Consider the following 15,317-nt stretch of genomic DNA (forward strand, 5'->3'; position numbering starts at 1 on the left):
AAGAAATTAACAGGCATATGATAGCCAATTAACTCAATATTTATTTAATGTAGCATTTTATAAGTCCAGCAGGTGAGAATAATTATGTACGATTAAAGTAACACTAAATGCACATAATAACCTTGAATTAAAATCACAATTTAGACAGATTACAGAAAGACTTAAAATCGTCCATGCTGTAAATTATTATGGATCAAAATCGGAGGTTTACAAGTTGTACAATATGACCTACCTAGCATAGGTTATGTTTACAGCCAAATACAGCATTCAATACAGATCAAAGCAAATGTCTTTGTAACGCATGACTTGACTGGTGGACGAATTAAGACAGCTGGCTTTCTTAAATAGGCATGCTAATGATCCAAAACCTGGGATACAGCAGAGAACAGATGTTACCCGATCTTTCAACTTGAACAAAACTTACTTGACTGGGTCTTGAAGTTCTTCTATCACATAGTTAAGATAGTTCCTGAAAAAATATAAGGGTAAAAAAGTTAACATTTACATTAAAGGTGGTCAATCACATTTAAACAACATTTAATGACATTTTTTACTTTTTGTATATTCTGGTAGAGAATTATTTAAGGAACAAAAAGACCGATTACATAGAGTTAGATTCCTATTTGAAATGTATATTTTATTATTTTTATAAAATTTTGTAATTACTCCCCTTTAATATGAAAGTATATAAAAAGCTGGATATTTCTTTTTATTTCGATACAATGTCTATTTTTACATTTGCATTTGATAGACATATCAACTATTGAACAATCTGAACCAAAATGCAAGTTTTAAAGCTGTGTGTAGCTTCTGAATTCATTTATTTCCAATCTATCTTGGTTGCGCAACCAAGATAGGCAAAGGGAGGTAATAATAATTTTTCAAACTTGCGTTTCTAATGAATTCCATCTAAATACATAATTTTTAATGCAAATATTTTACAAATATATTTCAATATGTCTAATATTTATACATTTCCCTAGGCAAAGTATGTTTATCAAATTTGTACTTATGATAAAATAACTCTGTCTTGGTTGGGCAACCAGGATAGGAAAATGAAATTTTAAAAATACCTCCAGTGAAAATCTAATTTGTATTAAGTGTTAAGTGAACATAAATGAGTGTAAATGATCAGATGCTAAAGTTTCGAACAAATCCGTTACATGGCCAAAATCTGATTATCCACCTTTAAGTTAAATCTGCTGAAATGGTTTTATTTCAAATGGGCATCATAAAATCTCCCAAAAGTCCATAACTATAAAATGGAAAACATCGTGCTGAAACATAAGTAAAATGCATTACTTAGACTTTGATACAAAAGAGGTCCCAGATGAGGCATAAAACGTTGAGAAGGAAACTTTGTCTATAACATACGTCTATAAAAAACGTATTTTATTTCTTGTCTTCATTGATTTCCAATCAAGAAAATAACGCCTTGTCTTCAAAATACGATAAACAAAATTTTCTCCATCCAATAAATCAATCAAAATGCAATTATTGGTTGATTTCCGTTCGTCAATTTGATCAATTCCAATCCTTGTTAGGAACTACGAACGTTTTTTTAAATATCAAAGTTCTAGCTTGATAGAATATTGATTTGCTTGTAATTCTGCATTAAGCTGCTTTTGTAGACGATAACTTGGTTTCTCATTAATTCCATAATGTTTTTTTCTTTATTCCTTCACCCAATGACCCTAACCTTGTGTCCAGTGCTGAAAACAGCTGTCCCTTTTCCTCAAAAATTAGTTTTCCCTTTATTGATAATGATTTATTTAACCCTTAAATAGCCTGCTGGCGGCAAGTGATTCTGCCTTTGCAACCAGTGCAGACCAAGATCAGACTGCACGGATTGGTATTTCTCTTGAATTTAAAGGTTATAACCCTTCCTGTGCTGGACATGATTGATTCTGCCTTTGCAACCAGTGGGCATCATAAAATCTCCCAAAGGTCCATAATGTGCAGGCTGATCATGGTCTGCACTGTTCGCTATTTGGTCAGTAAATTTCAGTGAACACCCCTTCAGATAATAAATAGTTCTGTCCCAAATTGAATAAAGGACTAGTCCATTGTAGATATTTAGCAGGGTGAAGGTTAAGAGGCTAAGTAAGTTAGTTACAAGGTAAAAAGTGATCAAGTCTTGCCTTTGCAGCCGACTGAAAATGGTCAGAGAAGGGTTTAACTTTGCAGCGAAACAGCCAGGCATGATATTAAAAATACCAACTCAGATGCAGAACCAAGAAGTGTAGACTATTTCTCAGAAATACAATGAGGCCCAAGGGTAGCTATACCATTGTTTTGTACTTCTAGCCAGGGACAGTTTATTTAACCCTTACCCTGCTAAATTTCTATAATGAACTTGTCCATCTTGCAATTTGGACAATAACTGTTAAAATTAAGGGTGCATTATACCGAAAAGATACTGACTGAACGGCAAACAGTGCAGGTCTTGATCAGACTGCATGGAGATGCAGGCTGATCATGATCTGCACTGGGCGCAAAGGCAGAATCAATCATGTCCAGCACAGGAAGGGTTATAACCTTTAAATTCAAGAGAAATACCAAACTTTCAAAGAATCACACTTCTTAGTGGACACTTTTGCTAAAATTTTGCAGTTAGAATTCGTCATTTTGCTCCTTAAAAACTCCTTTGGGGTAGTTATTTTACTGATAATCAGGTGACCGCTTGTAGACGCTCGTCACTGTTATACAAATGTAATTATGGGAAATCTAAGTAAGTGTCTAGACGATATTTGTTTTCGTTTTGGTCGGTGATTCGAAAAGTTCTGCGAAAATGGAAAGGAAAATTATAAGTTTCTTTGGGCGAAAAAGGTCTGTGTAGACCTAAAATGCTAGCGACATCACTGGCAGTGACCTGAAAGAACTTAAAACTTCCAAGTCAGGCCAAAAGTCCAAAGAATAATCGACTTCTTTGGTTCAGAAAGTCCCAGCCTGTTCAAACCGTGAAAAAGTGGGAAACGGAGCCGAACATTAAACTTTTATTATGAAACCAACATGATCAAACAACAAAACAAGAGCTGTCTCCATAGGATGACACATGCCCCCGATGGCGCTTTGAATGAATAGTTATGGCCGATATTAGAGTTTAGGACCTTTGACCTACGGAGCTGGGTCTTGCGCGCAACACGTCGTCTTACTGTTTCACACATTCATGTGTAGTTATTTTAAAATCCATGCATGAATGACAATGATATGGACCGGACACGCCCATCAATGCACTATCATGAAAAATGACCTTTAATGTCTAAGTGTGACCTTGACCTTTGAGCCACGGACCTGGGTCTTGCGTGCGACATGTCGTCTTACTGTGGTACACATTCATGCCAAGTTATTTGAAAATCCATCCATCGATGACAAAGATATGGACCGGACACGCCCATCAATGCACTATCCTTTAACGTCTAAGAGTGACCTTGACCTTTAAGCTACGGACCTGGGTCTTGCGCGCGACACGTCGTCTTACTGTGGTACACATTCATGCCAAGTTAGTTGAAAATCCATCCATCAATGACAAAGATATGGACCGGACACGCCCATCAATGCACTATCCTTTAACGTCTAAGTGTGACCTTGACCTTTGAGCTACGGACCTGGGTCTTGCGCGCGACACGTCGTCTTACTGTGGTACACATTCATGCCAAGTTATTTGAAAATCCATCCATCGATGACAAAGATATGGACCGGACACGCCCATCAATGCACTATCCTTTAATGTCTAAGTGTGACCTTGACCTTTGAGTATGGGCCTGGGTCTTGCGCGCGACACGTCGTCTTACTGTGGTACACATTCATGCCAAGTTATTTGAAAATCCACCCAACGATGACAAAGATATGGACCGGACACGAAAATTGCAGACAGACTGACAGACCGAAAGACAGACTGACAGACCGACAGACAGACCGACAGACGGTTCAAAAACTATATGCCTCCCTTCGGGGGCATAAAAACAACTTAATGAATTTAGCACGTAAAGCAGCCTTTAAATAATTGCTAGCAGAACCCACCATTTTGCTAGTGAAAAAAAAATGGCACTAGCAAAAAACTGCTAGTGGGAAAAAAAGTTAAATTCGATCCCTGAAAAATGGTCTTTCATTTCCATAAATAGACTGTCACTGCCAATATTCATCATAACATATTTACAATCCAAATTGACGTCACAGCACACAGCTTGCATGTGGGAGAATCATTACCTCATATCTAAAATCTTTCATTACTTATGTGTCTCCCAGTATTGATTTCTAATTAATCCTTCCCATGCTAAATTTTTATAATGAACTTGTCCATCTTTCAATTTGGACAGTACCATTAACTGTTAAAAGGGGTGCTTACCAAAATGATACTGACTGAATGGCGAACAGTGCAGAACATGATCAGACTGCACGGATGATCTTGGTTCGCACTGGTCGCAAAGGGAGAACCACTTGCTGGCAGCAGATTAAGGGTTAAAATCTTTATCAACAATTGATTTCTGGGATGTCACGACTTTTTAAAAGTTTGCTGTAAATTCCTGGACAAATTTTTAGAACTTTTATCTATTTAATATTAACCTCTAGCCTGCTGGCAGCAAGAGATCCTGTCTTCGGGACCAGTGCAGACCATGATCAGTCTGCACATCTGTACAGGCTGATTATGGTCTGCACTATTTGCTATTCAGTCAGAAAATGTTCAGTGAACACATAACAAATGGTATTGTCCAATTTTAAAGATAGACCAGTCCATTATAGAAATTTAGAAGGCAAAGTATCTACTGTGCTGGCTTCTTGTTTAATAAAATGAAGCTGTTTTATACCGCAAAATCCCTTTTCTCTGCATACAATTTCAGCATTCCCCAGTTTTAATATAGTCTTGTGCTCGAACACCTAACTACATCCGAAAAATGTCAAATTTCATTTTCAGATACTACCTTCAGTATTGTATCTATCCCTGGCCTCTTTCATCTTTAAACTAACAAGAAATGATGAGCTATCTTTATTGTCTTTAATTTAGTGTATTAGTATACTGTAAAATCATTTAATTTCGTGGGCATGAAATTTCGTGGTTTTGGTCAAAATGGCAATTTCGTGAGGATATGAATTCGTGGATTTAAACTTTTGAACATAAAATTAATGGGAATTTCACTTGTTCGTTGGGATTAAATTTCGTGGATTTACACACCCACGAAAATTTGTCCCCCACGAATATTAATAGTTTCACAGTAACTACAGTATACAACCACTAACAACAAGTACCTCCCTTCTAGGTAGGCAGACATTTCCCTTGAAACATCTCCAGTTTATAATCACTCCATGGCAAAGTACAGCCTCTGCCAGTCTTCCAAGAGATTACAACTTTTTGGTAATCTTTTTTGGAGGAGGGGAGGGGGAGGAATGTTAGAGCCACACTAACACAATTTATGTTATAATTATGGCGACTTTTTCAGCTTTTGATAGTGGAAGAAGACCCCAGGTGCCTCTCTAGGCATTGTATCAGACATAGGCAGGCAGCTTGGTTAGGACCACTGAGATTGTGTGTCAACTGGATGGCTTCCTCAAGTAAAGAATTCTGCATGCAAGACAAGGATATTAACCCACATTGGTGAGGAGTGATCTGAAATCATCGGCCTTAACCACTCAGCCCTGGAGGCCCTTACACTGTTCTCTATTAAATTATTCAGAAAACGGAAAACAACATGAATGATTTGTCTCCAATATTGATTTTTGCCTACTGGGATAATAAATAAAACTGAACATGCATTAATATAATTGAAATATATGCAATCTGTTCATGTGTTCAATCCAAGCTTCAATACATTTCTCTTTTTTCTGATACTTTTCAATTATTTCCGAGGTCACCCAAAATGGCTATCAGTTCACTTTCAATTTTTTTCTATCACACACAAAAAATACTGAGAGGCAATCAATGAAACACTTGTTTAAATTCTCAAACCAAGCAAAATGACTGACCCATAAATTTGAGGTAGCATGCTCTAATATATAGGTGAAAGTGGAATTTGACAACATGGTATATCCACAATCCTTTACTTAACTGGTCATATAAAAATTTAAGGAAGCACTAATTAAGCATGCTGTGAAATCATTTAATTTTATAGACAAAGCATTATGTGGTTTTACCCAAAACAACTACTGCATTGGGATCTGATCTTGTAGATTTCTACTAAATGTTTATTGGGATTTCATGGATCAATATCATGCACTCACGAAATCCACAGAAATTACCTCCCCCACCAGTCCACCCACCTCCGTTTTTTTCCCTTCCATATTAGGGGCCATTAACACCTGGCCCCTTCTCCTCAGAAATTTTTTTTTAATCATGCAATTTTCCCCTAAAAATTGACATTACATTTGTTTTTTTTTTATTCCATTTGCCCAAATACCAAGCTCTTTTTTCCCCAAATCACAGGCCTGGGCCCCTTCCCCTCTTGTTAAAAAAAACCGCTGCAGTGGCCCCCTCCACCCCCAATGAATATCACTGATTTCCCAGTACTACACATGTAGTTAACATGACTAAAATTGTAATGTTGTTCCATGTATATGAAACAAATAAATTCAACCAAAGTTAGAGAAATTAATTCACTTACCATCCATTGTAAGCAAACAGCCCCGAATAGAAGCCTAGTGTAGCTTTTGCAATGTTGGTTTCTGTATATTCAAACGGATCATTGAAGTTCTCCGTCTCTCCTGAAATAATTATAACTGAGTTTCAAAATAAATGAAAGCATAATGGGTCTTAACCCTTACCCTGCTAAATTTCAATAATGAACTTGTCCATCTTTCAATTTGGACAGTACCATTAACTGTTAAAAGGGGAGCTTACTAATATTCACAATAAATTCAGTAAGGTCATCAAACAAATACCTACCGACAAAAGACACTCATTTCTATCTCTTTTTGGAAGATTCACAATGAATTCAGTAGGGTCATCAAACAAATACCTATCAACAAAAGACACTCATTCGTTTTGGAAGATTCACAATAAATTCAGTAGGGTCATCAAACAAATACCTACCGACAAAAGACACTCATTTCTATCTCTTTTTGGAAGATTCATAATGAATTCAGTAGGGTCATCAAACAAATACCTATCAACAAAAGACACTCATTCGTTTTGGAAGATTCACAATAAATTCAGTAGGGTCATCAAACAAATACCTACCGACAAAAGACACTCATTTCTATCTCTTTTTGGAAGATTCACAATGAATTCAGTAGGGTCATCAAACAAATACCTATCAACAAAAGACACTCATTCGTTTTGGAAGATTCACAATAAATTCAGTAGGGTCATCAAACAAATACCTACCGACAAAAGACACTCATTTCTATCTCTTTTTGGAAGATTCACAATGAATTCAGTAGGGTCATCAACAAATACCTATCGACAAAAGATACTCATTTCTATATCTTTTTGGAAGTTTCACAATAAATTTAGTAGGTTTCTTTTCAGTTTTTGGTGTATTGGTGGTAGGGCCCATTAGGAGAAAAATATTAACAAAAGTCATTACAACTGAAATCAGGAAAAACTTGTCGTTATTTATACAAATTTTTTTTTAAATGATACTCTCAAAAAGAAAATGACTGAAAGCCAATTGTGTCATGTTTTCAGTGGTATGGCTTATTTAATTACGCAGATCTACTTTCCTCATGAAAAGTTGCACCTAAGTCAGATTTCTAGACAAAAACTTCTTTTAATATGAAACTCACCTCTACATAGCTGTACAATCCCAGTTATGATAATGAGGGCTAATGCCAGCAACTTGGCGTATGTGAAAATGTCCTGGACACGCGTTGCCCACTTTACATCGTAACAGTTGATAAACGTTAAAATTACTGAAACAGAATAAATGAACATCTGTAAATAAAGGGAGCAAATTCCCTGAAAATTTTGTTAGTAATGTACAACGCCACTGAGTATGACATTATATAGAAATAAGCGTTTAATCAAATTAATCAGTTTCAGTTTAGGACACCACAAGACTTTCAGTGTTTCCGTATGCTTATTAACATTAATCACATTTTAGTTTAAATCAGTCAAGCCATTTTTTGTACTAATGTTCGCATATTTTAACCATTTCTTAAAAGTCAGTAACCTATGGCAGGAAGGACAGAATGGTGACAAACAGTCCCTGGACCTTGAAACCTATATAATTATGGCTGCTAAAAAGGAAGAATAAAAGCAGAAGCCATGGACCTTTAGTGGCTGGCAAGGACAAATGACAGTAAACTGTTGTCATGGCTGGAGTGGTTGGCAAAGACAAATTATTAAAGTTGGGCTACTAGTGACGAGCAAAGACAAATGCCAAGGAGTCAATGGACCTGGAGTGACTGAAGAGGAGTAATGACACAAGTCCATGGAAATACATGTATAACAGGTGAGGGCTATTAAATCAATTTACATTGAGTGACTAACAACAGCTGCTAATGGCCTGCCTCCATGGAACTCGCATGACAAAAAAGCGCTTATTAATGACACGAATCCATGGACCTGGAGCAACTGACAAGGATAAATGACAAGATAAGGAGCACACTGACCTTGAATGATTGACAAAAATGAATGGAATCTCACCTTCAGAATACTGTTGCACTGATATAAAAGATATTATAATTAATGCTAGAAATAAACTGCAGTAGTTCTATTTCTAACATCTGCAAATTCACTTTGAGACACAGAAACACTAAATAGAAAGCAGCTGATGTTCAGCTAAGATAGGTAATTATATTTGCATTTTAAGACATCTGAATACCCTTTAATTAAAGGTATTAAAAGGCAAAGATGCTGAAAGCCTTAAAACCTTAGTTATATTTATATTCCTTGTTACATACGGAACAAGAAAGTGTGCTCTAACATTCATGTTGTATTTTTTTGCCAACACAATCATGTAAGTACGGTTTACTGAAGGTAATTTAACTAGTATTATGTTCAATATTTGAAAAAATGTTTGCTAAAACACCAACAAAAATAGGGCATTTTTCCAACATTAAGAAAATATAATATAATGAAAAATATCCCTTTTTTACACTGATGTTGACTTCAAACAAGACAAGATCAAAGATGTCAATCAGGGATTGGTTTATGTTATGCTGCGAAGTTTATTCATAAAAAAAAATCCTCACTTTAAAATCTCTCTTGCATAACAACATGTCTGATTCAAAACCATTAATGTATCCTCATAAATGTTGTTGCTAAGCAACAGTTTGATTTTGAATGATAGGATTTTAATTGCTTTAATATGATTGTGTATAATTATTGCCTTCAACATGTCAAATAATGGCTTCAGTCACATGAAATACCTGAACCGCTGCCTGGTGAAGGTCAAACCAAAATAGTAAGGTGAAAACTTTAATATAAAGTATCTTTATAACTTTCCCATGCTACCGACATGCCTACTTTTTAGTTGTTGAACTTCCCAAAATATATTAAAAATCAGCATGTCTATATTATTATAATTTAATAATGCAACTTAACAGATTTTCTTTAAAGACGCTCGCTGCAGTTTCTTGTATCACGAAAGATCGTGCAAAAATTTCCCAAATTAATTTAAAGAAACAAATCCCAGAATAACTTAACAATTTTGCTTTCTTAATGAAAAAAAATATTAAAGGACTGTGAGAGATGATAAAACTTTCTTACATGTATATTAAACAATATGTGAAAAAAAAGCCTTGGGTTGCTTCCCAAAATTTCTAATTTTAATTCCAATATTATACAAATATATCACGACATAGGTTTAACATATTGCATCATGCAATAGCTAGGGTACACTTATATACCTGTATATAATTTACTACTGCCGGCTAGGCTAGTATAGACTAGTTTTACCAATAGCTTCCGTTACAAAACATCTGTTAAAGATTGCATCAGCATGTTTTGTATTTTTAACGGCAAACATCCTCATGGTTACCATCCCATTTCTCCTTTTGCAAACAAAGGTGTTTCCTTATTCAGCATTTTCATGTTCTTTTAAAACCCTCAGCCTTTGAATTTAAAGTTAAAACCTTTGAGAAAACATAGATTAGACATTCTCTAAGCCGTTATCTTCACAATTAATTTTGATGTTAACGGATTTCTGATATTCAATGCAGAACTCTAACTATCCTGTTTCTTTTAATATTTTTTTTTTTCTGATAAAGTGCATTTTAAAGTCTTTTATATATAATTCTTTAAGCTTCTTGAAATGGTATAAACACAATTACAATGTCATAAAGTTTAAGCATTTTTTATTTAAGACCCAACTCAGCGCATTCATAGCCAATGATTTAATATAAAAATGTTTTTTCAAAGCTATATTAACAATTAACAGCTTATAGATCTACATGTATTAGCCCAAGGTTTCCATAAACAATTTTTTAATCTAAAACATTTGGATACTTTTCTTTAAGTTCATGAGTCCCTAATAAACAACCCCCAGCATATTTTCAAATTCAAGCATATTGTTTAGGTAATCAAAATATATGATAAGTGAATACCAGAACTGTTACCATCTCTAAAATATGAAGAAAGTGTTAGTCCCTTTAAATTTGTTAAAAAAGTTTGCAACACAGGATTGAAAACAAAGCAATAGAAGTGTACAGATTTTTTTACCGTCAGGTGGCAATGGAGGTTAGGTGGTCATTAGAAGTTGTAGGGTTGGTAGTTTTATTACCATATATATGACATTTGGCCATTTTGGGTACCGGTAACCTCATTACATGACCAATACCATTTCAAAGATAGTAGAGCCGGTGTAAAGAAAATACTGTATTAATAATACTGAGCAGCTAATCACAGCTTTTAACATGAAACAAACAGAGACAACTCTGTCAGGGTGAGTAGGACTGGACTCTTTTAATTTTTCCTTTCAAAAACATTACTAAAATTTTCAATTAAAAATAATTAAACAAAGAGACATGCGTTATTTCTGTACTTGCAAGTTGACAAGAAGTGGACAGAATGGATGGTAATCATGGTATACACTTTTTCAGGAGATACTTACATATACAAACAACAGCCAATAACCTGACAGCAATATCTGGCTGCTCACAATCAGGAAACAACGGCTCTATCACATAGTATGAGAAAGTCAATGCAACAATCGCCTGTGAACAAGGTCTCACAATCATACACTCTACCCACAGTCTTAAAAACGCAAGAAATGGTCCGTAAGCTTCATAAATATATGCATAGTCTGCTCCAGATTTCATAATTGAGGTACCAAGTTCTGCATAACAATACGCTCCAATCATTGAAAATAACCCGCACATTACCCATATTATCAAAGACAGTCCTACACTTCCGGCATTTTCTAAAACTCCTTTTGGACTAACAAATATACCAGAACCAATGATTGATCCCACAATTATAGTAACTCCATTAAGAAGGGAGATTTTTGGTTTGAGATTAATCGCATCGTCTTCACCTCCGGTTGAACTTGTTGAACCGGGCTTGGCACCGTCTGCTGCCACAACATCATACTCTTCAGCACCCATTTTTTATAAATTAATTAATATTTTCACTAGAAAATATATCTTATTTTAGTTGTATAAATTATACAATTTATCAAGCTTAACAACAAGTTGAACAACAACAAACACGTGAAAATACACCTTTTCAAATAAATGACTTAATAAATAAGTAGTTTAAATAAATATTGTGATTCTATAAATTTTAATAAGTCCGCCAACACGTGAACTGTTTATATCAACACAAAGATAACAGGCCGTTCATCCCCGTTCATGCTTGAATTGTGTATAAAAATAAACTCATTTTCCCCCACATGGCTACTGTAAAGGTTAACAGTCACGTGATTAAAGACGTAACAATCGGTTTCTGATAAAACTTGCACGTCGTAAAATCTGCGCTTCAGCAACCTACTTTGAAACACCGGAGCAATTTATATTGAAACAGAGTACAAACATAATTTATGACAGTTTCCTATATATGTAAGATAAGATAAGATAAGTTTTATGTAAAGTCGGCAAGAAAGCAACATTATAACATAAGCTCTGAAGAGCTTTTGAACCGACTATAACAACATGATGAAAACAGTAAGAACATATTATATAGAAGCTGTAAAAAAAGAGAGACAACTCAAGCAGGTCATGATTAAAGCTATGCTGGAATTGCTGAACTTGTCACAAGGGTCTAAAAGCTGCCATAAAAAAAGATCTGTGTAAGACACTGAAAAGAAAAAAGGACACAACTGCGTATTGCTAAAAAGATGGTTTTAAAAGACCTGTTATCGCCCCAAATCAGATTTGGAGAGAACTGATCAGCAACTCCTTCGTAGACGTACAAATTACAAAAACATTTAAGGATTAAAAACAATAAGCAGTAGACATAAAGAAACAAACACAAGGAGCATTATAAGCTGATTAAATGATACATCTACAAGTACATGCAAGTGTGATGGGAACAAAGGCAAGCACATTTAAGCAATAAATCAGCAAAATAATAATAATACATTTCATTAGCACAGAACAAACAAAAAGCAAATAAGCAAATAAATGAGAAAAAGAGCAAAGTAATAATGATACATTGCATTAGCACAGAGCAAACAAAAAACAAATCAGCAAGTAAATGAGAACAAAGAGCAAGGAAAGACTATTCATAAATAAATAAGGGAGGACATACACAAAATTTGCATTGCACAATATTGGCAGCAACCCCTGTGCTGTGTTCCTCCTTACGAGCATGCAACACACCTACAATCAGCTCCTGTCCATGAGGACATAAACCTCTTGAACTGATTGAAGCTTGTCTCAGTTCTGTAATCGTCTGGTAAAGAGTTCCACAGCACGGGGGCAGCATACCTAAAAGAGTTCTTACCGTAGGTTGTTGTTTTTACTCTAGGGACCTGTAAAATATTTGAATACCTGAAGTTAAAACTTGAATTTCTTTTAATAACAAGATCTGAAAGAACAACTGGTGAAATTTCATCGAAAATTCTGTAGATTTCCATTGCCATTATTCCCGTTCTTCTAATATGTAAACTAGGTAAATTTACTTTTGTTAGGAGATCTTTATAACTGGAAGAGTAGTCATTGTATACAAATCTTAATGCCCTTTCTTGCAGTTTTTCCATTTTTTTTAGTGTTGTATTCTGAACAAAGTGCCATGCCATCGGGCAGAAATTACAGTTTGAAAGTATAAATGTATGAAAAATTGTAAGTTTGTTAAGCTTGTTCAGGTGATTTCCAAGTCTTTGAAGAATATTTAATTGCCTACCTGCTTTTTTACAAATATTACCAATATGGAAATTAAAGTTTAGCTTGAAATCAATATCAACACCTAATAATTTAACTGTTTCTTCACACGTAATGCTACTCGAACCAATTTTAAAAACCGGCTTCTTTGCAAAAGTTTTTTTACCAACTGCTATTGATTGGAATTTATCAGGATTTGCATGCATCTTATTAAAATTAAACCAATCTATAAGGATATTACTCTCACTTTGTAAAATATGGATTAAATTGTCAAAATCTGGTGAATGAAAAGATAAGGTGTTATCATCTGCATAACTGTATAATGTGCTTTTTTTCTATAAAGTAAAAAATATCATTTATAAAAATGTTAAATAGCAAAGGTCCTAATATAGATCCTTGGGGTACCCCTTTATTTATTTTTGCCCAAGAACTGACAATATTTCCAATCTTGATTTGTTGTTTTCTGTTACTAAGGTAAGACTGCAGGAGAGTGGAGGCAGACTTTGACAACCCATATGCCGCTAATTTTGAAAGAAGAATGTCATGGGGGAGGCAGTCAAAGGCCTTAGATAAATCCATTAAAATAGCCGCTACATATTCATTGTTGTCAAGAGCCTGTCTGTCTCCAGTCCTCCAGCAGTCTAAGAAGAGTTGTCTGGCAACCATGACCTTTTCTAAATGCACAAAGAAAGTTATCAAAAATGTTATCAAAGTATGCAGTAAGTTGTTCGGCTAATACCTTTTCAAAGATTTTAGATGGTACTGGTAAAATACAGACGGGTCTATAATTTGATTTTGTTAAAACATCATTTTTCTTAAATAGTGGGGTAACTTGAGCTTGCTTTAAGCCTATCAGGAAATATGCCGGTTGTTATTGAATAATTTATTAACTGTGTAATGGGTTGCAGGAGAGAAGGTTTTCCATAATTCATTAGTTTAACTGAAATTTTATCTGCACCTGTAGCCTTTTTACTGTTAAACTTATCTATTATTTTAGACACTGTGTTTTGGTTAGTATACATAAATTCAAAATTATTTTCCTGAAATTGTTTTTCATTAATTTTTTTCCAAACTAGGATGATTTTCAGGGTCAAAATTATAGTCACTGCCAATACTCTCAGCTACATTTGTGAAAAAATTGTTAAATACTTCGGCTACTTCTTGATTATCAGAAATGATTTTATCACATTCATTTAAAATAATTTTTGTTTGTGAAGATTTTGTCTTCTTTGATAGATAGGGTTTAACTGTGCTCCAAAAATCTGCAGATTTACTGCCTCCAACACAACGTTCTTGAAAATACTTATTTAAAGATTTTTTCTTCAATTTGTTCACAAGATTTCTACTCTGCCTATATTTTTCCCAGTTTTTTGAATTTTTGTATTTTAAGTACTTGTTGTAATGCATTTTCTTGTTGTAAATGGCCTTTCTCAGTTCTCTATTCATGTATGGTAGTTGATTAGGTTTTACATACATATGTTTAATAGGAACATGCTTATAAATAATTTCCCTAACATCAGACTCAAACTTTTCATATGCTGAGTTAACATTTACTCCACTTTCAGCAAGTACCTCCGGTGTTTGTATGTCAATACTTGAGAGATCATAATTAAAATTATCAACATTAAAATTTTTAAAACTGCGATAATGTGTCTTCTGCTTTTCATTTTTAGGTGTGTTATTGTTTATAACAGTACAAATCATATTGTGACAGTCACTTACACCTGTCGCAAAGTTTAAAGTTTTCATACACAGAGACTTGGAATTTGTAAGCATAACATCTATTAAAGAAGGGTTAAAATGTTTCATAAAACAAGTAGCAGAGTTTATTAGATTTTTAAAATCAAATAATTCAATAAAATCAGACAATGGTTTTCCTTTGCTATCATCTAATAAGTCAAAATTCAAAACACCTATTAACATGCAATGGTCATACTGAGACATTATCTTATCAACATTTGGAACTAAAATATTAAAAAATTCTTCATCACAAGTGCTTGGAGGTCTGAATACAGAAGCAATTAACCATTTACTTTTATTTAGCGTTTTCTCAAAAGAAATGTTTTCAAGTTTATCTGGTTCACAGTCTTTTCTTCTGCGTGCTGGAAATGTCACATCTT

General features: G+C 34.4%; 1 protein-coding gene across 1 annotated transcript; it reads right to left on the reverse strand.

The window, feature by feature from the left end:
• Nucleotides 1-305: 305 nt before the first annotated feature.
• Nucleotides 306-11,783, reverse strand: LOC128550889 (Y+L amino acid transporter 2-like). The gene is made up of 4 exons (XM_053530861.1): nt 10,989-11,783; nt 7,720-7,845; nt 6,597-6,696; nt 306-469 (listed from the first exon to the last, which is right to left on the reverse strand). Exons 1-4 carry the CDS (start codon nt 11,479-11,481, stop codon nt 421-423), a joined length of 768 nt encoding a protein of 255 aa, XP_053386836.1. The 5' UTR covers nt 11,482-11,783; the 3' UTR covers nt 306-420.
• Between the last annotated feature and the right edge of the window lie 3,534 nt (nt 11,784-15,317).

Source organism: Mercenaria mercenaria, chromosome 19, assembly GCF_021730395.1.
Source record: "Mercenaria mercenaria strain notata chromosome 19, MADL_Memer_1, whole genome shotgun sequence".
NCBI classification, from domain to species: Eukaryota; Metazoa; Mollusca; class Bivalvia; order Venerida; family Veneridae; genus Mercenaria; species Mercenaria mercenaria.